Here is a 27,470-nt window from a genome sequence, read left to right on the forward strand (position 1 = left end):
AAAAGAGTTTTGGGGAAGAGAATAATAAAAAAATAATAATAATAATTTGGAGATCAGATTTCACAATCTCGTGCAGAAGCTTTGGCTACTTTTTCCAATCTCAGAGTTACAGGCAGTGTATCACAGAAGCTGTTGGGTTGAAAGCTTGAAGTGAACACAACTGTCCACATGATTTTAATCTTCCTTAGAGACCATAGAATTTTGTTGATGTAGGTAGACTGCTAGTTGAAGGCTTTTATAATGGTGGTGATATTAAACTTTAACATTTAGTCTTGCAGTAATCAAAAATGGTCAGTAAAGTAATCCTTCTAGGAATGCAAAGCAAAACTATCTTCTCAGTGATATGGAGATCGGTTTTTAGAAAAACACGTAGTTTTAAGACCTACTTCCAGCTAGAATGGGAAAGAAAGAAAGTGTATTTGTCTTTGATTTCAGTAATTTAGTTGGCATAGAGAATGTTGTTATAGAAACCAAAGGTAGATTCTCTCTCTACCACTCAAAATACTGTAACTTAATGGTGAAGTGTATGTCCAAAGTTTTCTAGTATTTTGAAAAGCAAAATGCTTGTCAGTTTTTCATAACAGCATATTACAACTACAGAGACAACAATGCGTATTAAGTAGTGGAGGAGAAGAGGGAAGGCTGTTTGTAGACACTGAAGAAATAGCGCATAGAAAAAGAAAGGAGAGGTTGGGGAAAAAAAAAGAAGAATGAAAGACAAATTGTTCATGTTTTTAAAGAATTTTATTAGTATTTTTAGTATTCTTTTTTTTTCCTAATGTCAGAATTTGATTTTGACGAAACTCTGAACACAGAAAACCATATGAAAGGCTGGAACTACGTAAGGGTGTTTGGAGATATAATTATTTCCCTTAGTTTAGAGCATTAAAATCACAAGATTATCTCTCTGCCTTTCTAGTTTTTACTGTACTGAGAAGAAAAAATTTTCTGAAAAAAGAAAGAGGCAGATGGGATCTAGAATGGATCTTCTGCCAGCTGGGACTCAGTACATTAACTGTGGCCCAGGTCTTGCTGCCAGCTCCGTCACATACATATTTAAATTCTAAGAATGATTGATGGCATGGTTTTGGCCTGGGACAACTAACACTCTCCCAGATTATTTCAAGTCACAGTTTGTGAATTAGTGTTTGTCAGTGATCATTCCAAATAACCAGCATGACTTCAGACATGATCCTTTTGAGCTTGAATTTTAGTATAGATGCAGCCAGACTCAGAAAATGTACCTGAGGAGGAGTTCTGGTTATGTTCAGTTCATTAGGGTCAATGTAGCCATGGATTGCTAAATGCCAGCCTTAATATGGAATGGGTAGAATCAAAGTTGTTTTACTTCAGTGCATGTGAGAAAACCTAGTTAAAGGTTTTCTAAGGAACAGTGGGATGATAGATGTGTGAGGTATTTTTTTTTAAATACGCATACAATTATTTCTTTTCTATTTTTGGTCCCTTAGACTTCTCATTTTTTTAAATATGACCTTAAATGTTGACATCCAGGTTGCTGGTATGATCTTCTCAGCCAGTGTGGTATCACTTTCCATATGGAAAGAACTTGTGTTCCCTGGGGCTCTCTCTGGTACAGAGGACATTTGTCCTGCTTTTGAAACCAAAATGTACCATTCAAAAGAAACTCTTCAAATACATAAAATGAAAACCTTTCCCTCCCCACCCCGTGGTCCTTGAAGCACAGGAACACATTCAAGACAGCATTTCATCCTTCCATCCAGACAAAAACATAGGATCGGTTTGAACTCCGCTCTTCCCCAGCCCCAAAGATTGTAAAATATTTTGGAGTTTGATGAGAAAAGTATCATCAGCTCTGAAGGAACATTGAAGAGAACAAAACAGGTGGATGTTTATTTTTCTTGTTACATCCAGGATGGTTCGTTTTGGAGGATACCCCATCAAAGTTGTGAAAGACATCGGCAGAAACAATATTGAAATGTAGTGTCCAGATTCACTAGCCAGAATCCCTAGGAAGCTTTACATCTACAAAAGCACAAAGATCTTCAGTGGCTGTAGCAGTAAATGGAGGTTTTGTTTTATTCATGAGTCTAAGATCCAGAAACATTTCTATTCCATAGGAAGTTGTTCACTGATCTGATACTGAGCATTTTAAAATTTTGACCATTGCTGTTTTAGTGAGTCACACCATTCCTTGTAGTATTCTTTTAATGAACTGCCAGCTTCTATACTTAACTAATATAGGGGTGATTTCAAGTCAGTTTTATAACTCTGAAAACTTCAGTGCATTTAATACAATTTTCAAAATGATAGCTACTCTATCATTGACACTTCCCTAATTGTCCTCCTTTAGAATGTCTGCTTGACAATTGCAGCAGCAAAATAACTTTTTTTTATTCCCACATACAAAAAAATTTCCATTGTCTAATTTTCATTTGGGATGTGCCTGCCAAAGTTTTATTTAATTCACTTCAGCTATACTACATCTGTTCTATTATAACTTGAACAAATTACCGTTAAGAGGTTAGATGGACTGTGGAATAGAGCTCCTTTCCTATGTGTTGCTCTCATTCCTTTTTTGGGACCTTTTTCATGGCAATAAGTTGCAGCAACAATGCACACAGTGCAGTAGGTACCAGTTAATCAGAGACAGAGTGTTTCTTTTCAAACAAAGGGGTTTTTTGACATTCTGCATGTTGGAAAACTGGATGTTTGTGACAAGAAGACCAAGTTGAAAATAGTGTATTTTTAGTAACTGGCATAGCGAGTCTGATAGATCCTTCTTTTGCTCTGTTGTCATTTACTATGTGCAAGCAATGATAAATTCCTTTTGTGCCTCTGAAATAAGTATGTGTATTGCAGTCATTAATAGCACGGGTGAGTGATATTTACCAGGGTCACAATATGACAAGCGATTGGATTTCTGCTAAGATAAAGGTATCTATATCTTCTGAGTTGTTTGAATGGTAGGATAGGGTCAGGTATTTTAGCAAGGTAAATCCTAACATTGCTTTATTAGATCAACAATGGTATGCTGGTTTAGACCAAGAATCTTTGGTTACCCTACTATCCTATCTTGGATACTTGCCCAAATTAGGTGTGGAGGAAAGAATAAAAACAAAGCAAATGTATGTGCACTGTTTTTCCTCTAATACTTTCTTGGCCAGCACAAATCAGCTCAAGGACTTCCTGAAGCTGATAAGATTTGTCTGTTTAGTAACCCGTGATGGATCTCTCTTCCAAATACTTGTCAAATATCCCCTTGACCTCATGTTAATTTTTAGCATCTAAACCATTTCTTTGGCAAAGCAGTCTGCCTGTCTACCATCTGTTGTGTGAAAAGCCACCTCATTTTCTGTCTTTTGAGTGTGGCTCCTACTAGCTCCGTTTCATGGTGCTTAGCTCTTGTATTTTAAAAAATTATGAACAGTCACTTCCTTCCTGCCCTCTCCAGGCCACTCTGAAAAAATGAGTTTGTCTTTTCCAAGTTGTCTCTTGTCCAGATTAATGAGTCATAGTTTACACATTTGTTACATGGAAGTTATCCCTTCTCTATTTTGGAATGGTGTAAACTGTTGACTTTTGTGTAGTAAACTCCTAAATTATTTATATACTGTTTATACTGGAGTTCTATGTGCTTTCACTGATGGAATGGTGCATCTCCATGTCATTATGGATGGAGATGTTTACTGTTCATAGTATTCTGTTTCTGATACTGATGCTTCATATCTAAAATGTTTTTGTAAAATTTTGTTTCACGTTTCTGCAAGGCAGGAAATTTGTGTATATCCTAATACATCATTTTGTACTTCCGAAGCACTACTTAGAGCTACAAGGAGTACCTTAACAGTCAAGGCAACAATAACATTTGATGAGACAGAACTAGACATACTGAAAAGCTCTCAAGATTCTTTGGAACTGTTACTGACACTAAAATAAATTAATATCAAATATAAACATATCCAGTGGATAGAACTGTATGTAATCATAGAATAGTTGTGGTCAGATGACACCTCTGGAGACTCTAGTCCAACTCTCCTGCTCAAAAAAGGTATACTAGAGCAGCTTGCTCAGGGCCTTGTCCAGTCAGGCTGTGAATATCTCAAGGATGTGAACTCCCCAGCCTGTCTGGAAAACCCATTACAACGTTCATCTAAAAATTTTTTTTTAAAATAAGGGGTTTTTTTTCTACATGTAAGTAGTTTCCTGTATTTCAATTTTTGCCCATTGCCTCTTTTAACTGGAAACCACTGGGGAGAGTCTCACGCCGTCCTCTTCACATGCTCTCGTTAAATATTGGTATGCATTGATATGATTCTGTTCCTCCCCCTCTTCCCCTTTTCCCCCCAACCCTGGACTGACCAATCGCAGCTCTTTCTGCCTCCTCTCATATGAGAGATGCTCCAAACCCTTAATTGTCTTTGTGGTCATGAAGTATACTAGTAGCATTTTACTGATCAGCTAATGTTAAACCCGTTTTCTTACGTAACACAACTACACCTGTTCTGTGTCTATGAGAACAACTTTTTAAATTTTTTTTTTTAATGTGTGCACTTATGAAGGAGTCACACTTTTTTTTCCACAGGCTTCAAGGAATATGCAAAATTTTATGCAGTATAGGCTTACTGTATCCAGCTTTAACTAATAATTGGTAAGAAGTTACTAGCATTTGCTTGAAGAAGAAAAAGAAATAGCTGCTTAGTATTGTAACCAGATGTGTAATTTGTGAACGTACTTTGTGACCAGCCTGACATCACAGCTGCTGTTAAATACATTGTGGATTTTTGTAAATGACTAAGTAGTTGAAGTGTGATTAGGACTGCCCTTTATCTTTTATAGTATTAGCTGGAAAAACGATGAGATCAATGGGCATGCACATTCCAGCTGTGTATGTCCAATGTTACTAAAAGAAGTGACCTTCACCATTTCTCCTATTTTATGCGTTACTGTAGATGAATATTTATTTCAAAAACTTTCTTCTTAGTCATTTTCATGTGTGATGTGATAGTGTAGTTTTCAAAGAAACTTTAAAATAATGTTACATGTTTTTAGTAATAGTTCTGAATCCCTTTCATTAACTATACAGATCCATATAGATACATTCTACTCTTGTCCTTCTTACGCAATATCTAACATCCTGCATCTGTTAAGTCATAGAGTTCCGATCTTTTTCTTGTACTAGTGACTGTTCTATGCTGGTTTTGAAAAATACATTAGTGTTTCATGCTGGCAGCATTCCTGTCTCGTTGTTTCATCTATTGTTCTATTGCTCTGTAAGAATATAAATGATTATACATTTTCTTGGTACTTCATAGGAAATATCGTACTCATCTTTTAAGTCAATTTACTAGTCTGTTTAAAAATAAAAAAAAAGGCAAGAAAACCAAAGTAGAACTGTATGCATCTTAAACCAGAAAAATGTGAACATACATACTGAAAAGGTTTTTTGATAGTATGTTCTTTAAGGCTTTCTATTATATTTCCAGGGTTACCTTGAAGAATTGGTACGACTGAGAGAAAACCAGCTATCTGAATCTGTCTCACAGAACAAACTGCTTTTACAAACAATTGAAGATATGGATCTAGCCCATAAAATGGAGAAGGAACAGTTGGAATATATCATTGTGGAACTGCAAGACCAGTTGTAAGTTAGTGTAATGGAGAAACGTTAGTGCAGTATTACTTAATTTATTTAACTTATTTAACTCCTGTGGAAAGGAGTGAAATTTCCTTTAAAAAATAGCCTTTTTTTTTTTTTTTTACCTGACAATTCTTATATTCAGAAATGGCTCCGCTCAAAACTGCAGTAGTGCAAGACAGAATAATTAAGGTTGTGGTTTTTTGTGTTTTGTTTTTTTTTTTTTTTCCCAGATCGGAAATAGCTTACAGTAAACCTGCTTGAATTTTTAGTGTATTTTTATAAGGTGGTCTTTATATTTTAGTACTTCCAACTTTAAGGCTACCCTTTAAAGAAATATTGGAAGCAGCTTTCTTTTGAACATTGTTTTTAAAATGTTAGGCATGAGAGGATAAAGAAATATTTATTTTCTTTATATAGATTCTATTTTATTTATGTGGGGTTCAGACACAGTAGAAGCTCATCTGGTGGTCCTAAAAATACTGAAACTGATGAAACAGTTTGCTAGTCACCCTTTCTTCAATGCAAGGCGAAATACTAAAACAACAGGAAAAGGCTTAATTTTTTTGATAGCATATGTGACTTCTAATGTGATACATATTTGAATATGTTATGATCCTTACATAGTTTATGCTCCCAGCTTTGTCTGCTGGGTAGGGAGGTCCTGTCCTTTTGCAGAGACACTGACTGGTAGTGTTAAAGACCCAGATAGATGGAAGACTTGCTGTGTGGTGATAAATTGCTGAGAGACTGCTGTAGTACAATCACTGCAGATGTATATATTCCATTCTGTTAATAACAAATACAAGATAAATTATTTCATCTTATAACTGGAATAATTTGTATATATCTGGGCCCTGAAGTAAAATCAAAGTCATCTGTGGCCTTTGAAATAATCTAGAATGAAGAGCATATACAGATGGCTTTGGGGTACTTTAGTTCCCTGTGCTTAATGTCTCACAGAGACACCACCCAGAAGGATCTTTCTATGCAGTAAGCCAGTAAAAAGTACTTCTAGCTTGTAAACAAAGCTTTTATTTCTTTTTTTTTTTTCTTTTCTCTCTCTTCCCCTCTCTGTCTTCTGGTAGATCATTTTATTGCCAGTGCTTGAAATGGATTTTATTAACGCCCTCAGGAATACAGCATTTGCATTTTATTTATGCCTGTTGAGGAAGAATAAAAGGTGGTTTTTTGAGTCTTTTTCTTTTTTCTTTCTTTCTTTCTGATAGCCTGTAAGCTTCTGAGAGATATCTGCTCTTGAATTCTTTTCTGAACTTACTGATGCAGCTAATGATTCATGTTATACTACTTTGGCCTCCCTGATTATTTGTGGGGTCTGGGGGGGAGGTGTGAGCTCATTTAAACCTGCTCTGATACTTGGAAATTTTCAACATTCAGACCTGGTGTTAATTTTTAGCTGAGCTATATGCAGTCAGGGTGTTCTAAAGATCTCAGTCTTAGGGGGTTGATTTTTGTTTGCTGCCTTTCTTATGTAAAGGCTCAAATTGTGGAGCAGTTGCTGTTGTATCTTGACAGTGTGTTCTTGTATAGCTGTTTATGAGACCCTGCAGTCAGGATTTTGCATTGTTACTGCTGTGAGGGTAGCGTGCCTGTCAGATGAACTCTTCTTAGAGGTACTCATAGTTCCTTATTGGAGAGAGGCAAGGGAAGAAATGTTCCTAGCAGGTTTCTGATGGTGAACACTAGTCATAATTAACATACTTTAATCATTTTTTTCATACTTGTTTTTTCCTTTTTTTTTCTTTTATTCTGACCAAGAGTGTCCTGACAGCAGAATATGTTGTATCACTAATGTGTCTGTAATGAGGCATGAGTTTTGGCCAATTGCTTTTTATGGTCCAGCTGTTTTAAAATGGTGTTAATGTAGTTCCAAATCTTAGTGTTTTGCTCCCCTGTCATTAGTAGCATTTTAAAGTAGTGAATGTAGACTGAAATCTTGTAGAATTCTTTACCAGCAGCTAAGAGCAAGTTTGGAATTGTAATTCTGCCCTATGCATATTACATTACTGTTTGTAAAACACTTTGAGGTCTGATTTAGGATCATTTACTGTGTAATGGAAACAATTGTAAATAAACATTCTATATTTTCTTTTTAATTATGCTTTCTCTTCTGCTGACTGTTGTTGTTGAGGTAGCAAGTTCTACTGCTTCAGATTTCTGTTGAGTAAGTATTTGTTGATATTTCACAGACATGCAAGTCAAAACGTTTTACATATATTCTCAATGGATTTGAGCAGAATCTGAGTCTGTCTAGGTCTGGCACCAAAAAAAAAAAAAAGTAGAACTTTCTTGGCAGTATTTACTGTTGCTGACTTGGAAACCAGATAATACTAGTGGTCAACAAGGCCTTCAGGTTATAAATTAGAATACCCATAGAGAAACTTCTCTCCCATATTCACATTTAATAAGGCAATTTGCTGTAAAACATGAAATAAATATGAAGATAGGAGACTGGAGGAACTTGGAGGTAGTTTTTATTTTACAGCTACTATGCAAAACAATGTTCTACAATTTTTCAGTATTCTTAATTTTGTCTCACACACTTGAGTACCCAAACTACAGCGAACAAAAAGCCATTTCATGGATCGCATGAATACCAATATCTGGAAAATAGTGAAGCCAAAAATTTGTCAAGTTAGTTGTTCACAAAAGAGTAACTTTTTTTTTTTGTCTCTCAACTTAATTGGATTTCTCAGGAATATGCCCACTCATCTGGGGATTGGATGTCTCACTTTGCTGACAGGTGTCTGATGGCAAACCAAGTTAGAAAAGTGAAACCGCAGAGACCACCTGATCGTCAGTCAGGCACCTTTAAACTAATACACAGCTGATCAAGAGCAAGATACAGACTAGATATTAGGAAACACCTCTGTACTGAGAGGGTGGTCATACACTGGAATAGGCTTTCTAGAGACGTGATCGATGTCCCATACCTGTCAGTCTTTAAGAGGCATTTGGACAATGCCTTTAGCAACATGTTTTAACTTTTGGTCAGCCCTGAAGTGGCCAGGCAGTTGGACGAGATGATCATTTGAAGTCCCTTCCAACTGGAACTATTCTGTTCTATTCTAAGAACAGCTTGTTCTTTTACCACGTTTTCAGCACCTCCAGATGAAGTGATTGCTTAGTGATATGTGTCAATTGTAATCATGATAAGGCATATTCTGACTTTTACTTGCTTTCTTCAGAAGTGTTTGCTGTCACTGAGATGTTTTGCATGGGACTTTTTGTAGTTGAACATTAGAGAACAGTGCTTTTGGCTGCAGTCTTCTATAGAATTATAATATTTTTAAAGTATGGATAGGGGAGTTCTTAAGGCCTTAAAGTGCTTAAAATTAACAGCTCTTCAGTGCTTTAGAAATAACAGCTCACAGAAGGACAGCCAAGAGAAGCCTGTGATCCATGGCATATCTAACTGAAGAAAACAATTTGAATTCCATAACATTCAAAATGTGATGGGAGAGGGTTCCCAAATCATCAAGGAATTGCATCCTGGAGTATTCAAAACTCAGAGGCACCCTTTTCTTCCTTCTCTAAGATCCTGCAAAGAAATGTTGAATTCTCTTGGAGCAGAGAAATATTTGATTGCGCACCCCATCAGCAGAAAAATTCTGAGCACCTCCTGCAATATAGATATATTTATTTATTTATAAACTATATACATGTACTACTGTACTGATATATTATGTACATTATAAAACATACACAAAAATGGAAATTAGAAAGGATGACATAAAGATGAAATAAACACTATTTTTAATTCTTTTTCATTTATTAACAGTACAAAAAGCGTTTTCTTTTTGTACCCCGAAGAATTGTCTTACGCACCACACTCTGGAGACCACTGCCTGGAAGGACTAGTTAGCTCAGTCAAAGAAGTGACTGGGCAAAATCTGGAACTGTTTGCCCACAACATCATTGCATTTAAAATTCTTTCTCAGCTTAAGTAGACTTTTTTTCCCCCTTAGGGTGATTATTAGTCTGTCTTTTGGCTTACACACTACCTGTTTCTAAGGCAAACTGTGCTGCTCTTTGTTACTGTAAAGTTCAGATTCTGCATCTGAAATTTTTATATATTAAATATTGATGTATGATTACAAGAGAGATTCCGTCAATTTCCTGAACAGTGACTCATCTCCTGCATAGTGATTCACTGATGTTACAAAAGCTAATCACTTTAACAAAAAAAAAATTTGTAAATAAAGCGATAAGGAAAAGCAAAGCATGGTATACAAAGGTAAAAACCCCTCAACTTAAAATGCTTTAAAGCTTTTTTTCTTCTGCTGTGATTTTTGTTGAAATGACAATAGTGATTTGCATAATGTTTACCGACATGGGTTTCCTCCCAAGTTATTTTCAGGTTTTCAGGCTGGTGTGTCTGGTGTAAGATGCTGCAGTCTCTTTGTCAGAACTAGTGCAACATTTTAATTTTTTTTTTCTTTTTCTTTTTTTTTTTTTTTTCACTTATCACATGTATTGAAAATATGTTTCTTAGGTTCAGTGGGTATGCTGTATTTTATACTGCTCTGTTTTTTTGTTTGTTTTTTTTTTTTAATCTCCCTCTGCTGCTTTTTCCTATATCCCTGTCTTGTTTTGTTATTTTGTGGAGGGAAGGCAAGTCAAGAATACTTGTTTGGAATTCTTTCTTTGGTTGTGGCACAAATAAGACTCAATTTAAATTGAGAAGCATTCACGTCTTACATTGTATTAGGATTGTCTGTATAATTAATAATTTTTCATGTTTTAGCGAATCTTAAAATGAGATTTATTTACTTTGTTTGGCTTTACTTCAGAATTGATCAGTCTTTTCAAGGCCCAAACGGTGTCTGTACTCCATTTGTATTGTTTTAATATAGCTGTCTGGTAGATCCAGCAATACTGCAGTTCCTATCTGGATAATACAAATGTCTTTGTAGAGACAGGAAATTACAGGTTAGTTGGAACCCTGAGACACCCTTTTTTTCAGTGACACTCTTTAATTACAGTAAATGTTCTGTGTACGTTTCCACTCCTGAGTTGTACACAGCCTGTCACTTATGCTTCCCTATTTTTCAGGCATTGACTGTTGGGAGTACTCTGTCCACATACCTGTTTTTTCCCTGTGTTAGCACTGCATTGAGCTCAAGCTGACATCCTATCTTTCAGAGAATTCCATCAGCTCATTCTCAGCTGGACCTGAACATAGCCGCTGAACATAGTGTGAGAGCAGCATGCTGGAGTAAATTCATACGTGTTTAAGTCCAGGCGAAATGAGCTTCTCTGTTTCAAATACACCATGTCCTATCAGATCTATTAAAGAGTACTTAAAGGAAGATTTACTATATTCTTTGTAGCAAAGATGATTCCTTTCCAAAGATTGATCATGCCTCATTTGGTTAAAAAACTTGCTTATGAAAATAGTATCTATGCTTTTCTTCACTTTGTCAAGATTCTGTTGGTAAATGCTCTAGAGCCTTCAGAATGCTGCTGTCCTGCCCAAGAGCAGGCAGGGCAGGGTCACAGATGAAGGCACAAAGTTATCAAGGATGTAGGCTATAACTGTGCTGTCAGGCACAAAGCAGAGAAAAGCTTATCCAAGGAAACAGAAGCAGAAAGGTCTAAGCAAAGGCTTTCAAAGTTAGCCTGTGTTTTGTGTCTCCTTATGAGTAAAACTTTAAATGTGGGTTGCCTGGCCTTGTAATCCTCGCTCAAAAATTAAATCATCTGGAGAAATAGGAAAGCTGGATCACTTTTTTAGCACTCACCTTCCTTTTCAGATAGTCCTCTTGTAAGACTGTTGGGGTTTTGGGCTTTTTATTTATTTATTTAATTTTTTTTTAAAGAAACTAAATTCCTTAACCGTGTAAGTACAGTAAATTCAATTTGTTGTAGCTGCTTTATTTTCGCACTGAAAGGAACTGGGAGATTAAAATTTAATGTTTGATCTTCTTGGTGAATTTCTTTCCTAGAATGTCAAAACTGAGAATGCTAATCCTTCTTTCCTTTTAGAGCTTTCATGGATCCTTGCTATCAAACCATAATTCCCATTAGCCACGCTTTTATTTGCAGTGCTTCCTGTATGTCCTCTGACTGCCTCAAGTTTGCAGCAGCAGTTTTAAATCCTTAGCATTGCAGTCTAGTTTGTTTTCAGCACCTTCTTTTCTGAACTTCTCTGTATTTTTTGGTTTTTTGGGGGGGGGGGGGGGGGTTAGTTGTTTTGGTTTTTTGTTTGTTTTTTTTTTTTAAACAGCATAGACAAAATTTTTCGTATTTTGACAAATGTTAAGACTGTTCTATTTATGCAGTGTTTTGGATTTTATTTTTGTGGAATTATTTCTTCAGAAGTTTGCTGCAATATTGTATGTCTATTCTGTTTTACAAAGGTGTGGGTAGACAGCAAGAAGGCAAGTTCTGTTTCCAGTGAGATGAAAACCTGTGAAGGCGAAAGAGTTTCCTTTTTGGCTAAAAGTATAAGTAGGAAAAGTTCAACTGGGTGTAGTATTAGTATGTGGACAAACTCCTGCAATTCAGAGTGGAGCACACAGAGTGAGGCACAGCAAAGAAATATGCAGAATTAACAAAATTGCAGCCAAGGCTGTGATGGGATGGAGGACATACTATTAGAATCCAGAGGGATAGCGTGGGTTTATTGAACAGCAGGAAGCCAAAGTTTCTGGATTCATAGCAGCCTGAAGAAAAGAACTTGCTCTGCAAGATGCAGTAGATAGAAAGGGATTTATTTTTAAACCTTCATATTTTAATTTCTCATTCTGAACTTTTTAAAAGGAGGTTTAAAAAATTTATATTAAAATAAACCTTAAATTCTAAAAATAGTGAAAAGCTTTTGAAGTTACTAGTATCTTCAGGGACAAGATGTGTTGGTATATTTACAGCAAAATGCTGGCTGATTCCAAAGTGAAAAATACTCGTTTTTATAAGGAGTCTCTTTTTCTTTTTTCTTCTCTTTCTTTTTTTTTTTTTTTTTCCCTTAATGGGTTAGAGAATCATAGGGACTTTCCTTGACTGTTTTGCATACTTAATGACATTAGCATGGCAATATTCTCTCTAATGTGTAATAGTAAAATCTCTTTTTATAGTGGCATCCTTTCTCTTTTGTCCCATAGCTACGCTTCAGTGGATAGAAGCATTGCATAAAAGTAGCAAGCAAGAAGGCTTTAAGTTACTTAGATATTAGCACTTCATGCATTCCAAATTCCTGAATTTTTATCCAATGTAGAATTATAAAGTTGGGAGCAGGGGGAAATAAGGAAGGAAGGAATAATGAGAAGCCCTGAACCTTTGAGGACCTCAGTGCAATGCAGTTGCAAATGTTGTGCGTTCCCAGTAGGAGAGCATATTGTATGGATCATGGAATTTCTTCCTCTGTTAATAGTACCTGAACTTACCTGAGCTGTGGCAGAAAAAGAATACTTGCTTTGGCATAGTAATGATAAAGGACCTGTACAACAAATATCAATATTTTCCTCTTTTAATTCCACAAAGATAATTATTTGATGTCTAGAACAGATAAACGTGGGGTTTTGATTTTGTAAAAGGGTTTGGATAACTTGATACTCACTGCAAATGGAAGGGCTAGGGAACATCAGCTAAAAATTAGGGTAAGTCAGTCGTGGTACATAATCATTAACTACTGGAGTACAATAATAGAGACTGAATTTGATATCTTTGTTTTTTACCCTTTTAGATAAATAAACTTGCATTACCGTTTGCTTCTGAGAGTCCTAATTTTTCTTGCTTCGTTTTTAAGCCTCAAAAGCTAGTATTTGATAGTGTTTATACATAAATAAGAAGAGTTGAACAAGAGTTATTTTTACATTCTTCTAAGATATTTAATGCAAGTTCAATACCAAACTAAATGGACTTTAAATGACAAATAATAAAAATATAACCAATTTTTGTGAGGGTAGAAGAATAGTGTCTGAACGGTGAGGAGAGGCTAGTTCTGTGTTTTCAGAGATACTGCTTTATCATTGATATACTGTATTGATCTGTCTAAGATTCTTTAGGCAAAAAAATTTATATTTAAATTATCCTAATTTTCAGTTTTATTTGGTGATTTTTTTTTTTTTGTTTAAATACATGGTGATCAAGAAGTAAATTTCATCCAGTAAAAAGGAATAGAAAAATCCGTTTTATATTTTCAAAGCAAAATTAAAAGCCTTTTTAAAATACCAATAGTTTGACCAAAAGAAAGATGAGTTGCGGGTCACACTGTATATGCACCCACAGTCACAGAAATGTTTGGTTTGTTGGGTTTTTTTAATTATGGTTTATATTTGTAAGTTTAGAATACGAGTTGTTTTTCTCTCTTCAAAATCCACAAACTTTGGGTCTTGGGTTTTCTCAGTGTTTTGTTAAAATAAAACACAGCTTACATTATTTCTCATTTAAAATATAAAAAGTTAAATGCCTGAAGAAAAGAGTGTAGTGTGTTACCTGATTTCTTGAGGAAGAAGCTTTTATTAGCTGCCTTTCTATTTGGATAGGAAGTGGTTGAGATTTTGATGCTTTTTCTGTTTGCCATTGATATTCTATTATTGAGCCACTTAACATAATAATATTTTCAGTATTTTGTTATCCAAATTATAACTGAAATTGCACTTGGCAAAGATTTTTATTTGCCACTTATTTTCTCTCCCCTTGAATAATATTTTTGTCCTGCATTTTTTTTTCATTCTGCAATTGCCTTAGACTTCAAAGCTCTGCCTTACTGTTTGCATAGTTTGTTAGTTATAGTAATTCCCATCCTCCAGCTACCAGGAAGAACTGAACATTACTCATAGCTTGCTGCTTCCCCCTCACCACCTTTGGCTTTTTGGGGTTTGGTTTTTTTTTTTTGTTTGGTTTGGTTTGTTTTTTTTTTTTACCCAACGTGGTCTTTTATCCTTCAAAGCAGATCAACATTCCCATACTCATTTTCTTGTAGAGATGTGGCATACTGAAGGAGCTTACGTGCTACTTTTGGCAAATACCTGTCTATATAGAAGATCCATCTTACAGTTACAATGCTGGAAATCCCTGCCAAAACTCACTAGCTTAATGTGCGAGTGGAAGTTTAATAAAATGGTTGTTCTGTCAACCCAAAGTTTACCCAACCATTTTGCAGCTGATACTGCTGTTTTTACTGAATCTAAGGGAAGCATGTTACAATGGCAAAAGATTTTTGAGGAGACCAGTGGTTTTGGTGAAGTTTTCCTGATCTGTTCTGAATCTTGCTTTCAGTCTCTCCCCACCCCTACCCCCTGTGCCCTGTCCCCATAGAAATATTATTTTAAAATGAGTTCAGCTATAGGCAGATAATTTGTATTTGTCTGACTGATATGGAAAAAAAAATCCTTGAATGACAAGCTCTGAGAGGATATTTACTAAAGCCAAATTTGATAACCTGTCAAAAAAAAGCTATTTGCTAAGAGTCCTCCATTTTCCAACAGAAAAGATCTGATACTTGAACAGAATTTAAAACTGCTCTTTACTTTATTAAAAGTTTCGTTGCTAGTCAAGTTCAGTATTTTTCTTATTTTCAGTCAAGACCTACTATCTAGGGAAACTATCTGGTTATTTTTCCAAGGACACAAAGAGTGTCAGGTACGTGCTGCAGTTGCGTTTTAATGACCATGCACGAAGCTAACACATTATGGTGTGTTTTGATCCATTCTGGGTGTCTATATTCTGAAATAAATTCTCCACCATGGTTAGACCAGAACTCAGGAGCCAAGCTGCAGGTATTTCTGCCAATATAAGCTTCACCAAGTTACTCCAAAGGTTAAGGAGATCAAAGGCTGTATAAAATTGATGAAGTAATTTTATTATTGAAGGATATATTTCAAGATCTCTAGAAGATAATAAAGGAGGACTAAAAAGATTGCTGAAGAAGCTTCAAGGGCATCTGTCCTTTGGCACAACTAGTACTGTTGCTGTTACACACGAAGATCTGTCGGCCAGTCAGAAAGAGTAAGAAAATATGGTGTGGTAGGACACGCCTGCTTATTGTCACTGCAGTGGCTGCCATTAGAAAGTCTGCTGGGGTCTAACTGCTCTGGCATCTAATTGGGGGAATATTGTGTCTGTGCACAGGGCACAAACCTGAGAGAGGTGATAATATATTGCAGCATCAAATCTACTGGTAAGTAACTCATTTTCATACCTGCTGATCTAATTTCTCGAAGTCCAATGACATACCAGTCCAGAGAGCTCGCTGGCTTGCTACAGTACTGACAGTTTGAGAGTTTCTTTTTATTTTAGGGTTGCTATTACAGATTTTAGTTATATTCATGTATGCTATCAATTTCAGTTTGCATTCCATATTTCCTGTCCTAAATAAAGATTTATAAAGCTTGTTCTTTCTTATTCAAATGTTGTTTTTTTTTTTTAAGCTTTTATTTTCACTTTTACTTTTCACTACTCAGGTAGTTCTTGAACTGGAGCACTCATCTGGTATAATTCCCTTTCTTAGGGAATTAGTCTGTTTGGTTTATTTCCTGTCTTCATCTGCTGGTAGGAGGGCAAATTGCCAACTGGACTGGCATTTTCTGGATTTGGAGAAATTAAACTTGCAGGTAAGAAACTACTGGTTTTTCATAGATATAATTGGAAAAAGAATTGACTTTTTGTTTATTAAACAAAAAAATCTATGTAAATGGGCTTTTCAGAATAGGCTTCCAATGGCATGAATCTGGATTTGATCCAGGGGAAAATGGAAATCCAGTCTAGCTGAAATGAGACCTGAAACTTTGTGGATACCAAGATAAAGCTTTTCTATAGTAGTTTGGACTAAACTTGAGATGAATTTTTATTTGCGTATTTATTTTTAAATTCTCAGAGGTGGTATAGCTAAAGTATAGTAAATGACTGCGATGGTTTAGCCCGAATTACCACACAGTTTCTCGCTCCCCCTCCCCCTCCCCAGTGGGATGGGGGAGAGAATTGGGAAGGAAGGAAAACTCGTGGGTTGAGATTAAGACAATTTACTAAAATAACAAGGGAAAACTACAATAATAACAGAATATAAGGATATTAAAATATACAAAGTGAACAATGTATGTTTTCTCACCACCCCATGTCCCAATGACCGATACAGCCCATCCTGAGCAGTGACCACGGAAACAAAACTGAGTGAAAAGCAAAGGAGCAAAAGGGAGCCAGCAAGCTAGAGGGAACGATGCCAGCAAAACGAGTGAGAAATATGGATGCCAGGAAGGCAGATACCCACCCCGGCCAGTCCCCACTTATATACTGAGCATGATGTTTATGGCATGGAATACTCTTTTTGGCCAGTTTGGATCAATTACTCTGTCCGTCTTTCTCCCAGCTTCCTGCGTCTGCAAATTAGCGAGACTTGGAAAGCAGGACGGTGTCCTTGGTCTCATTCACAACAACTCATATCATCAGGGTGTTTATCAACATTCTTCACACAGGAAATCCAAAACACACCAGCTACTGAGAGGAAAAATTAACTCCATCCCTGCCAAAACCAGGACAATGACCAAAGATAATCACCTTTTTATATAATTTCTGGTTTGCATGTGGGAACCTCACGGACAGGCTGTCTTCTGTCTCCATCTCCCACTATGAATGAGCAAATGAAGTCAGGCCACAGTTTCAAGATGCAGAAGTGTTAGATGTTTTAATTCAAAGGAGTAATTTCTTACCCTTTTACGAGGTAGCTGAGCTGCCAAAAGCAATGCTAGTGCAAACAGAACTGTTTGTGGGGTTACCTTATGAATATATTTTTTTAAAAAGGCTTCTTTTAAAAATATATAGATATTTACCATTTTCAGTGATCCATTTTCAGAGTGACTCCTACATGATTGTACCAGAACAATTGAAAGGGCAGCATACTGTGGAGCAGGGATGGAAATGAGCAGTAATTTGTCAATTACGCTTTATTATTATATATACCATACATAATTATATCCTGCTGGTGCTTAATCAATAATTTTTAAATAATAATTCATGAAATAAACATCTCAAAATAATAAAAGTTGAGGAAATCAGCAAGTAAATATTCTGGAGACTACGTGACAAAGACAGGACCAGTGAACACTAGTGGAGAAGGATGTTTGTTGGAAGACTGCACTAATCTCACTTTTCCCTACATCTTAAATAAATGATTAAAGAATTATTTTCTTTCTACAGATCACGAAAGAGAGCTTCTGCTACGTTTTGCCAACGTGATTATAAAAGGATGGAAGTGATTATAGGTAGAGAAGATAACACTGGATGGAGGGAAAAAATTCACAGGCTTTCAGCCAACTAATAATTTTTTCATGCCTAGGTTAGGTGAGGTACCGTAAATCAGTTTAATGCTCCTGTACTTATAATAAATTCTTACATATTCTCCCTACTCTGCACAAAACTTTCTTCACTTTGCAGTCTCACCATGCTAGCCCAGGATACCCTATTCAGCCATATCTCATACATTGCCTTTCTTTCATTAAAAAAAAAAAAAAAAAAAAAATTAAAAAATTACTCCGCCTCTTATTAAGATCTGCTATATTCTCCATGTACCAACTACCTTCCTGAGTTTATTACATTTAAAAGCCATTGTTCTTACCTTCTTTTTGGCTTTCAAATTTTCTATTTCCAGTCTGAAGAAAAGGTCTTAACAGTTTGTTGTAGATGCTTGTTTGCTTGTTTTCCCTCAGACTTGATTGTATTTCATTCTTTTTTTTTTAATCTCAATAGTAAACCCTTCTGTCTCTCCTGCTTTTCCTCTTAGCTTTTTTACATATCCTTGCTTTTACTCCTATATTAAATGGCTTAGCATATTGTCTACAAACCTTATCTTGCATCATCCTTAAATCATCACAGCTACAAGCCAATAGAACAATATTTTGTTCAACTTTATTTAAAACCAGAGCTGCATACTCGTGATCTTCAGTATTATTCCTACAATGTATTATGGATTTTGTTCCATATAAGTTATGCTTGTAAGTTATGTCGTAATATAAAATCATAAAATCTAGGCTTTGAGTCTTGGTCTACAGGCATTCAAGTCATTATAGTTTTCAGTTGGTGTTTCTCACCAGCAGTTAATTTTAGGGAACAGAAGCAATAGAATAAAATCTGTTTGTACATAGGCTGTTCCTGTTTAGTGTGTTTTACTACAGAACAGCGTTTTATATAGAAGTTTATACATTGCATTATTATTTTTATGTGAACTTTGAAGTATTTCCCAGTCAAGGCCCAAAGAGTTCAGTAGTTTGGTTTTTTTTTTTAATAGAATCATAGAATGGTTTGGGTTGGAAGGGACCCTCAAGGGTCATCTAGTCCAACCTACCTGCAAGGAGCAGGGACATCTCCAGCCAGATCGGGAGATTCTCATCCAACCTGGCCTTGAATGTTTCCAGGGATAGGGCATAAACTGCTTCTCTGGGCAACCTGTTGTGTCTGTATGAATAACAGACAATACTAATTTTACATTTTATTCTTGAATATTCTGTGAAACTTGTAAATTTCACCAATATCCCGATTTGCCATCCAGTTCTTCACTTCTTATTTTTATTCTGTGATAACTTCACTCTAATTTTTCTTCTGAAAGCTTTTATATGCCAGACTTATTTTGCCATGTTAGCAGATAAATAAGTTTTAATAGTAATACTTTTCTTTTGGTTAAACAGCCTGATAGTCAATATATTGAGGAAAGCTCGTAATCTTCACTGCACTCATTGTGGTATCATTAAGAGAAGTCTTACTTCAAACGCCGCAGTATCACAGCCTAGAGTAGGCCAGCACTAGTTAACAATGTTTGCATTTGGAGGACAGGTGTGCTAGTGTAGAATTCTGTCTGCCTTGGGTAAAATAAATCATTGTGTTTTGAGAGCTTTTAACTTCTAGAAAGAGCTCCTCTTGTCTAACCAAGAGTAGGACAGCACTTGGTAATCTTGTGCAGCATTTTTCACCATTGAGTGTTTTTGAATTTGTGTGCTTTTTCCATTAAAACTTGATCATATTTCCCTAACTCCCTTGTACAGTAAATGCTTTTGTCTCAACTTTTTTTCCTCTTCCCATTTTTTAGTATTTGTAGCAGAAGCATTTTTGCTTCACGGTGGTTAAAGAGTTTGAGGATAATGTACGGTGTGTAGACATAATGCCTAGGGACGTGGTTAGTGGTGGACTTGGCAGTGTTAGGTTTACAGTTGGACTCAATGATCTTAAATGTCTTTTCCAGTCAAAATGATTCCATGATTCTCTGCAGTTTAATACTTTGACTTTTAAAATAAATCTAGTTAATATGCATAAATTGATACTGCCTTTGTTTATCTTGAGAGAATTGCTCTTTCCAGGCAGTACTTTAGTGAGTCTTTACTGCAGTGGAATCTCATGATACTTTAAAAACAGCTGCAAGAGAGCAAACAGTTAAATAATCTACAAGGCTGAAAGCACCTGCTGTGAATATTTTGTCTAATTTCTTAGTGTCTGTACTACTGTTTTATATATACTGAATACTGTGTTTGGGCTAATTTTGTATATTCTGAGTTATTTTTACATATTTTTAAAGATTGAAAATAAAAGCATAGAAGTTTTATAGAGGGAAATAGTTACTTCTGTATCCTACCTGATGCCTGATTTTCTTCTTGAGCATGGTGGAGTGGTTTAAGGTAGTGATTTGCTGGAACTGTCTGTAAATATTGTTATACTAAAATCCCTGGAGCACTCTGGCTAGTATTTGTTTCAGAAAGGGGGATATTTCAGGTTACTATAGCATAAAGACTTCTGGAAAAAGCCTCAATATAGAAACCTACTTAAAATGCCAAAATTCCATTATTAGCAACTTGTCTGTAGATCTGTGGTTTTGTTGTCTTTGCTTAGCATATTTATTTAATAATAAGTTAACACTGCTGCTGAGTTGTGTGGTGATAACATCCAGGAGTTGTCTATCCTCAGAGCAACAAGACTCTAACAGACCTGTCTAATGCTCAGTGCACCCCATGGGATTAGAGGAATTACGTGGGGAAGTGAATACCATATGAGACAATTGAAATTACTGAGAGCTTTGGGTTATCAAAGTGGCTGTGCCCGTATACCCCTTAGAGAGAAGGGTGAGGAGGGAGATCCTAGGGTAGAAAAGGTGCTTGTCTACTTGCATGAACGCTGGAGGAATTTGTCATCTTTAGAAAACAGTTTTGTTCACTGTGGTCCTTCACCACCTTCTCTTGCAAAATTGCTGTGCATCTGTCTGCTTTCTCAAATTCAGCTACTAAAAATTCCTTACTGAACTCGCTATTTTCTTACCTTGGTTTGTGGGAAATTCTGTCTCTCTTGGTGGCATTATGTGCTCTTACTGCAGTTTAGATACCACCGGAATAAAAACTGCACAGTAAAAATAGAGCTGTTGCCAATGTTATTTGTGAATTCACATAAATGTATGTGTACCGTGAATAGTTACTTAGTTTGCTGTGCAGTTTGGCATTTCAGATAACACCATGGCATTTGGCTTTGAACTCCTGAGTACATTCGGTATGAAGATACGTAACTTCAGCTATTTGCTTCACGCCACAGATAGTCAAACTTGTTGTAAAGCAACACTTTACTGCTGCCTAGTATTTCAGGATTGGAGGATTTATGGGTTAACAAGCAATATTATGTTTGTTTCTAGAGTTATTCTAGAGCAGGATAAGAGTAGGTTGGAGGTTGCCTTGCACCATGGGAAAAAGGCTGATCTTGACTTGGAGCCAGAAGAACCATGTACTTTCCTTATTTCTGTATGACTTTGGGCAGATGATTTCCAATAGTGCCATATTAGCTTCCTCATTTCCAGACTTTGAAAACTGTTCTGCTTCATGGGAATATGAGATAAAACTAATTTGAACATGTAAGGTACTCAGTTAACACGTTTTCTGTAATTTAAAATTAAATCACTAGAAACTGTAAGGTGGTAGAAAACAGAATAACTATATATTATATTTTACCTGGAAGCATATAATGGAATTAACATGTGTGATTTTTAGTTTGTTCTGCAAAAGTATTGGGGGTCGGAGGGGGACGGGTGTCTGTTCAAACTGGAAAAAAAAAAATTGGGGGGAGAAAAGTATGCCATGTTCCCATAGCTGGTTTGCAAAATAGTTGGACTGTTAATTGCCATCATGCTGTCAGAAAGAATCTTTAGAATGCAGTTGCTTTTTTTATTGCTTTTGCACAAAGATTCTAATTTCAACTTTTTTTTCTGTTCCTAAATACTTCTTAGTAAGATTTTTAAGTTGCTTCCCTTAGGAAAAAAAAAGAACAGTTTAAGATGCTTTATGAAAATTACAATCTGTTGGTCACTTGGACAAGAACATCAACTTGGTCAGGACTATTTGTCCTGTTTTCTTTCTTTACCTTAAGGAATTGCGTTTAATAGACTTAAAATTTACTGCTTTTTGTATTCACAGAACTGTGCTAAAGAATAATGACTTGAGATCAAGACAAGAATTAACTACTCACCTCACCAATCAGTGGCCTTCCCCAGGAGCTCTGGATGTCAATGCTGTTGCCTTGGACACTCTACTCTATAGAAAGCACAATCAACAATGGGATGAGTAAGTTGAATATTTATTTTGATTCACCTTTAGAGGAACAAGGAGACACAAAATTACACATTTAAATGTATGATAATGGCATTACCTGTTACAATGTACAAGCATAATCTGGCAGAAAAAAAAAGTTTCTCTCGTTTACTATAAAAATTCCCTTCCTTTGGATTAAGTTAAAAACAAAACAAAACAAAGAAATCCATTGCTGTGGGAAAAATATGTGGTTTGGGAAACAAACAGAAAAATAGAATGTTTAAGAGAAGAAAGATTAACTGTCTAGGTGGGGGTTTTTCTGTTGTATGGCTTTTTGGTTTTGGTTTTGTTTGTTTGGTTTTTTTAGAAAACTTTTAAACGAGAATTGAAGATACCTATTTGGGTCTTTAAATGTGTTACTATTAAATATTATTTGCTTTGCAGGAAAAGTTTTCAAAGTCTGGACCAGCTTTCAGCAGAAGTTAGTCTTTCTCAGTCCTCTCTGGATCCAGGTCACTCACAGGATGGGAAGCAGGATGGAATGAACTTGTTAAATAAAGGTACAGAGCCAGCCTAGTGGCTTCATTTCATTTTGTTCTTCATAGCTCTGATCGTCAGCCCATGTGAGATTACTTTTCATTGTGAACAAAATATGCATTGAACAGTATATTTTTTTCTTTGTTATGCAGATTGTTTCTATTTCCCTAAGGACTATACTTCAAATAAGTTTGGATTTATGAAGATGACCCCCCCCCCCCCAATACTTGCAAGACTTTGTGCTAAGCTTCAAATATGTTGCATACGTTCCTTCTCCATCACAGAACCAGAGACCGCTCAGCTGCAGGGAGGATCTTCTATCATCTTGCTGCTATAACTAACTCAAATCTTTTGAAATCTTTATGTTTCCTATTTTGTTTCTTAAAAGAAAGATTAAAGGCACTGGATTTGCAACTGCCACTGTCATTCTTACATCTTACATTCAACATTTATCTGTGGAGATGCAGACTGACAGTGTTTCCCTTAAAACAGAGAGAGGAACATGATATAAACCATGCTAGTATATAAATGTAATATACGCACACACATACCCCCTTTCAAAATCTGTACACTTATCAAAGTTTAGCTGCTCCATCTTGTGGGCAATTGTGAAAAGCAGAAAAATGCTGGAAGACTTCTGAAATAGTAGTATTTTGGGTACAGAATATAAATTGCTAAAAAAATGGTTTTTTATGTCATCAGTTGTTAACTTTAAATAGACTTGACAATAAAGAGCCTTAGTAGTTTATAACTGTAAAGTTTCTTGGTTTTAGAACATCAAGGATGTAAAATTTAGAACTTTCTAAAACTGTAAAGTAGTCTTAAAATCTAAATTATTTCAAGTTAACTTAGAGAAAGTGGAATACAATCAGTATGACTTATTAGGAGAGTTCTTGTGCAGATCTACTTTCAACTGGTTTTTTTTTTCAATATTAATCCTTTGAAGCTATGCTTTGCTTTATCTTCTGTAAATTAAGATGTGGCAAACCCACTGATAATAGTTCAGGTTTGATTTCAGGACTCTGTCTTTAAAGGCAGTGTAACATCTCACTTCTAAGTTAATGAGGTTCATCAGTACCTAAGATTTAATGTGATTTTTTAAACACAGCACATGATCCTGCTGTTAGAATACCTCCGGTCTAACTCTCAGGATGGCAGTTTTAATTAAAGGTTAGAAGTAGTAAACCTTCACTTTACTATTAAGCCCTACTCATGCAGTCAGATTTTTAGCTTCACATTTGTTGAAATCAAGGGCTGTGCCCAAACAGTGTTACACTGCACTTTGTGTATTTTATGTCCTCAAATTGAATGTAGTCTTTAAAGAGTAGTTTTTGTGGGAATAAAGATTTTTTTCTAGAAGTGAAGACTCTTTTAAAGAGCTAATCTAGTTCATTCTTTAGGGAAAGCTATTAAATCACTTGAAAAAAGCTCAGTAGAGGTGGGACCTAAAAATCTACTGGAAACTGCTAATAAGAACCATAATTGCTGCAAAAAAACCCTACATATCACATTTTTTTCGTAATTGTTGGTCAAGGCACAATTTGGGTTGTTTGATTTTTTTTTTTTTTTTTTTTTTTTTTTTACTTACATCCTTCTCATGAGAGTAAAACTTTTCTGTCAAGAGCAGGAGACACAATTTAATAAATGCTATTTTATAGATGTGATTTTAAAAAATTCTAGTAGATTGGCTTATCAACAAAATCTTGTGCCTGTGACCTTTTAAAGTTGATTTTAATCTCTAGTTTAAGGCAATCTTTTCTATTCTGCAGGTGAGCCAGGAGGATGAAATAGGCAGATGCTGGTAGATCAAATTCTTTGTAGTGTAATTTATTAGCAGAGTTGGCAAAAATAACTTGAACAGATGTTCTGAGAAGAGAAGATGTAAAATAAACAGAAAAATTGTCCAGTGCAATCGTATACCTATAGGTATGTTTCGTGTTAACTGTAAAGTGTATTTGGATGACAGGGCAGATACTTGCACTGCCACTCCTGCACTGTAGGGCTTTTTCCAGTGGTCAGAGCCTAATGCACTTCAAATTACCAAGCATAAAAAAAATGTTTATTTTAAAAGACATATATCCTGATTCTAGTTAGTTCTACTCCTTTCTGAGGGATTTAAAATTAGATCTCTGGTACTGACATTGTATTAGTAACATCACTTCCATTTATAGATAATGTACGTAACTAAAACCAGTGCTTGAATTAGTAACTCCCGTTCACCGTGTAGTCAGTGGAGCCTCTGAACCTCCCTCTGTAGGAGACTGACTGCAGCCCAGCCTGTCATGCACAGGTAGGGATCTCTTTACCACCTGGACAGGGAAACTATGGCATAAATTATGAGTCTTCCTAATTGCATTTATGAAATATGCATGTGCTGAAGCTGTAATATGTAATTCATAATAGTGTAGATGAAACAGTTTTTTCTATTCCTTCTTTTTTTGTGTGTATGGTCAGGTCATCTTGTGCTGTAAAAATTATTAGTTTAATTCTTCTTTTTCTTGACAGGGAAGGAAGACACTCCATCATTGCTTGGTCTTTGTGGCTCTCTTACTTCAGTAGCAAGCTACAAATCTCTGACAAGTCTGAAATCAAGTGAATATCTTGCAAGTCCCACAACAGAGATGACGAGTCCAGGCTTAACACCATCTTGAGATACACACAAGAAGGAAGAGCTTTGTGTCGTATGCATTTGGTTTATGTTCCATAAAATGACTTCCAATGAAGACTGCTAGTTCTAAGTTAAAAAATAAGCTGCTTGATTTTTTCTTTTCATGGTTGCCTGTTTAATTCACAAATTCTGTCAGTTTTCATTCAAACTTTTTTCCCCCTCGAGGATTCTTCAGATTTTCTATTTTAGTCTTGAATTATTTAAAGCTCTTGGTCAGGTAGAGGACATCTAATCTGATGGTTATGATTGATTTTCAAAATGAAACAGTTGGAAATCAGTCTCTTACTTAACTGCCATGACCTTTGTTTCTCCTTGCAATGGCCTGGCCTTACTCTAGCCACGGTGCTTCTCTGCAGTGCTTTAAACATCTTTCAACTCTGGCAGAACAGACAGGGAATCCTTAATGCCAGTCTTTGTAGGCAAATAAATATTTTTACCTAAAAATCCAGCTTTTCATCTGTGTACGTTGCGTAGGACCTCAAATAGATATTTAACCTATCAACAGCTCTTCTCAAGTTGACTCAATGTTAGATTTTTGCATTCCTGTTAGTATCGTGGCACCTAGGAGCTGTCTGAATCTCACCGAAGAATCACACTGAAACACTTACTAATTCTTGAAGTTGCATGTGAATAACAAATACAAGTTGATCATCTAAATCAAGCATACTTAGCAGTTTGTAAGTGTTGAGGAAACTCACAAAATGCTTTTGAGTGACCTGGGCAATGCTTTTGAGTGACCTGATAATCAATCATTATATGAGAAATTTCGTGGTTTATTTGCCTTGCTGGGAAGATGAAGACTAGCGATGGTGGGGTTAGCACCTTGGGAAGCTTGGATTGTGTGTTAATTGGCAAGATCCCAAGGAGAAGGAAAAAAAAAAGGGGAAACAAAGACAATGTGATGACAGTATTCTCATGTTAAAGATTTTTCTCATTCCTGTAGTAGTGCAATAGGTATTTTTCTTGATTAGGTAATACAGCAGAACTTAAATTTAAGTCAGTTTTCTCAAATTACTTGCCATTGATTTAAATTACTGATTAAAAAAAAAAAAAGGGAGACATTTTTAAAATGAAGCTAACTTTCCAGATTACCCTACAGTTTCAAAGTTTGCAAATTAATTTTTGAATTGCAAACTAATTCTTAATTCTTTGTAAGATACAATAGATCCTTTATCTATGAATTTTGCTAATCAAGGTAATGCTTAATTGGTATGATTAGTAACTTTTTAAACTAAACTTAAATGCATGTAAGTATGTTGTATTTATAAGTGCTAGGGAAAATGCTTTTTTGTGCCAAAGAAATTTCATAAATTGTTTACATGAGTAGCTGCAATACAAGACAGATTTTTAATTATTGCTTACTCTTAGAATTTTACAGTATGTCACTACACTCTGTACGGTTTTAGTTGATTTGCCTCTTGTAACGGTACCTTGGCACTACTACTATGATCTGGTCATCTTAGGGTGGGCTTGAAAGAAAGAGGATTCATTCTTACCTTTGCTAAAAACTGCAGGAAATGTTTAGCCTTAGTTAAGTGTGAGGCTATGCATCTCTGGAACTCAACGCACTGTTGGATTTAGCTGGAGGAGGTTCAGGATAATCTCAACTCACTAGTCCACAGTGCTGGAGGTTACTGCATCCGTGGCAGGGTAAACAACTACTGATGCCATTTTAATGCAGATTTTTAAAGCAGCTTAGCAAAATCCACAAGACATTGTCTTTCAAGCCCTCATGTACCCACTCAGTTAATTTATCTGTAATAAACTCTGACCATTAAATCCTTTCATACACTGTCGGCATGTCCATTACTTCATGTAACTGGTTTTTTGATCACATTAAGCACCTGTTCTCTCATGGCAGTTGAGTAACATTATTAAATACTAATTTGTAAACTAGAGATGCATTTTTACTACAAATACAATGAAAGAATCCAGATTCCACAAGTGAATGTTCCACATCAAGGTACAGTGATTTAATTGGTCTTGTTTGCTGTCGAACACTTCTGCATCCCACTGCATCAGTATTTTGGAGGCGGCTATAATCATGATCTTCAGTCATGTTTGCTGATGGCTCTTTTCTCGGAGCTACTACTGTGAAATTCATGTGTCATTTAACTGAAGTCTTTTATGTAGTCTGACA

At 35.8% G+C, this 27,470-nt stretch overlaps 1 protein-coding gene across 1 annotated transcript in view; it reads left to right on the forward strand.

Annotated features, from left to right (window-relative positions):
• The window catches only part of RUNDC3B (RUN domain containing 3B), a 53,992-nt gene extending 26,875 nt beyond the window's left edge, over positions 1-27,117 (forward strand). The window contains exons 8-11 of the mRNA XM_086741542.1: positions 5,466-5,623; positions 22,012-22,158; positions 22,570-22,685; positions 25,168-27,117. Of these exons, the coding sequence (XP_086597668.1) occupies positions 5,466-5,623; positions 22,012-22,158; positions 22,570-22,685; positions 25,168-25,313 (567 nt within the window). The 3' untranslated portion in view covers positions 25,314-27,117. The remainder of the gene's footprint in view (positions 1-5,465; positions 5,624-22,011; positions 22,159-22,569; positions 22,686-25,167) is intronic.
• The last annotated feature ends 353 nt before the right edge of the window (positions 27,118-27,470 follow it).

Source organism: Chlamydotis macqueenii, chromosome 2, assembly GCF_036417535.1.
Source record: "Chlamydotis macqueenii isolate bChlMac1 chromosome 2, bChlMac1.mat, whole genome shotgun sequence".
Classification (NCBI taxonomy): domain Eukaryota; kingdom Metazoa; phylum Chordata; class Aves; order Otidiformes; family Otididae; genus Chlamydotis; species Chlamydotis macqueenii.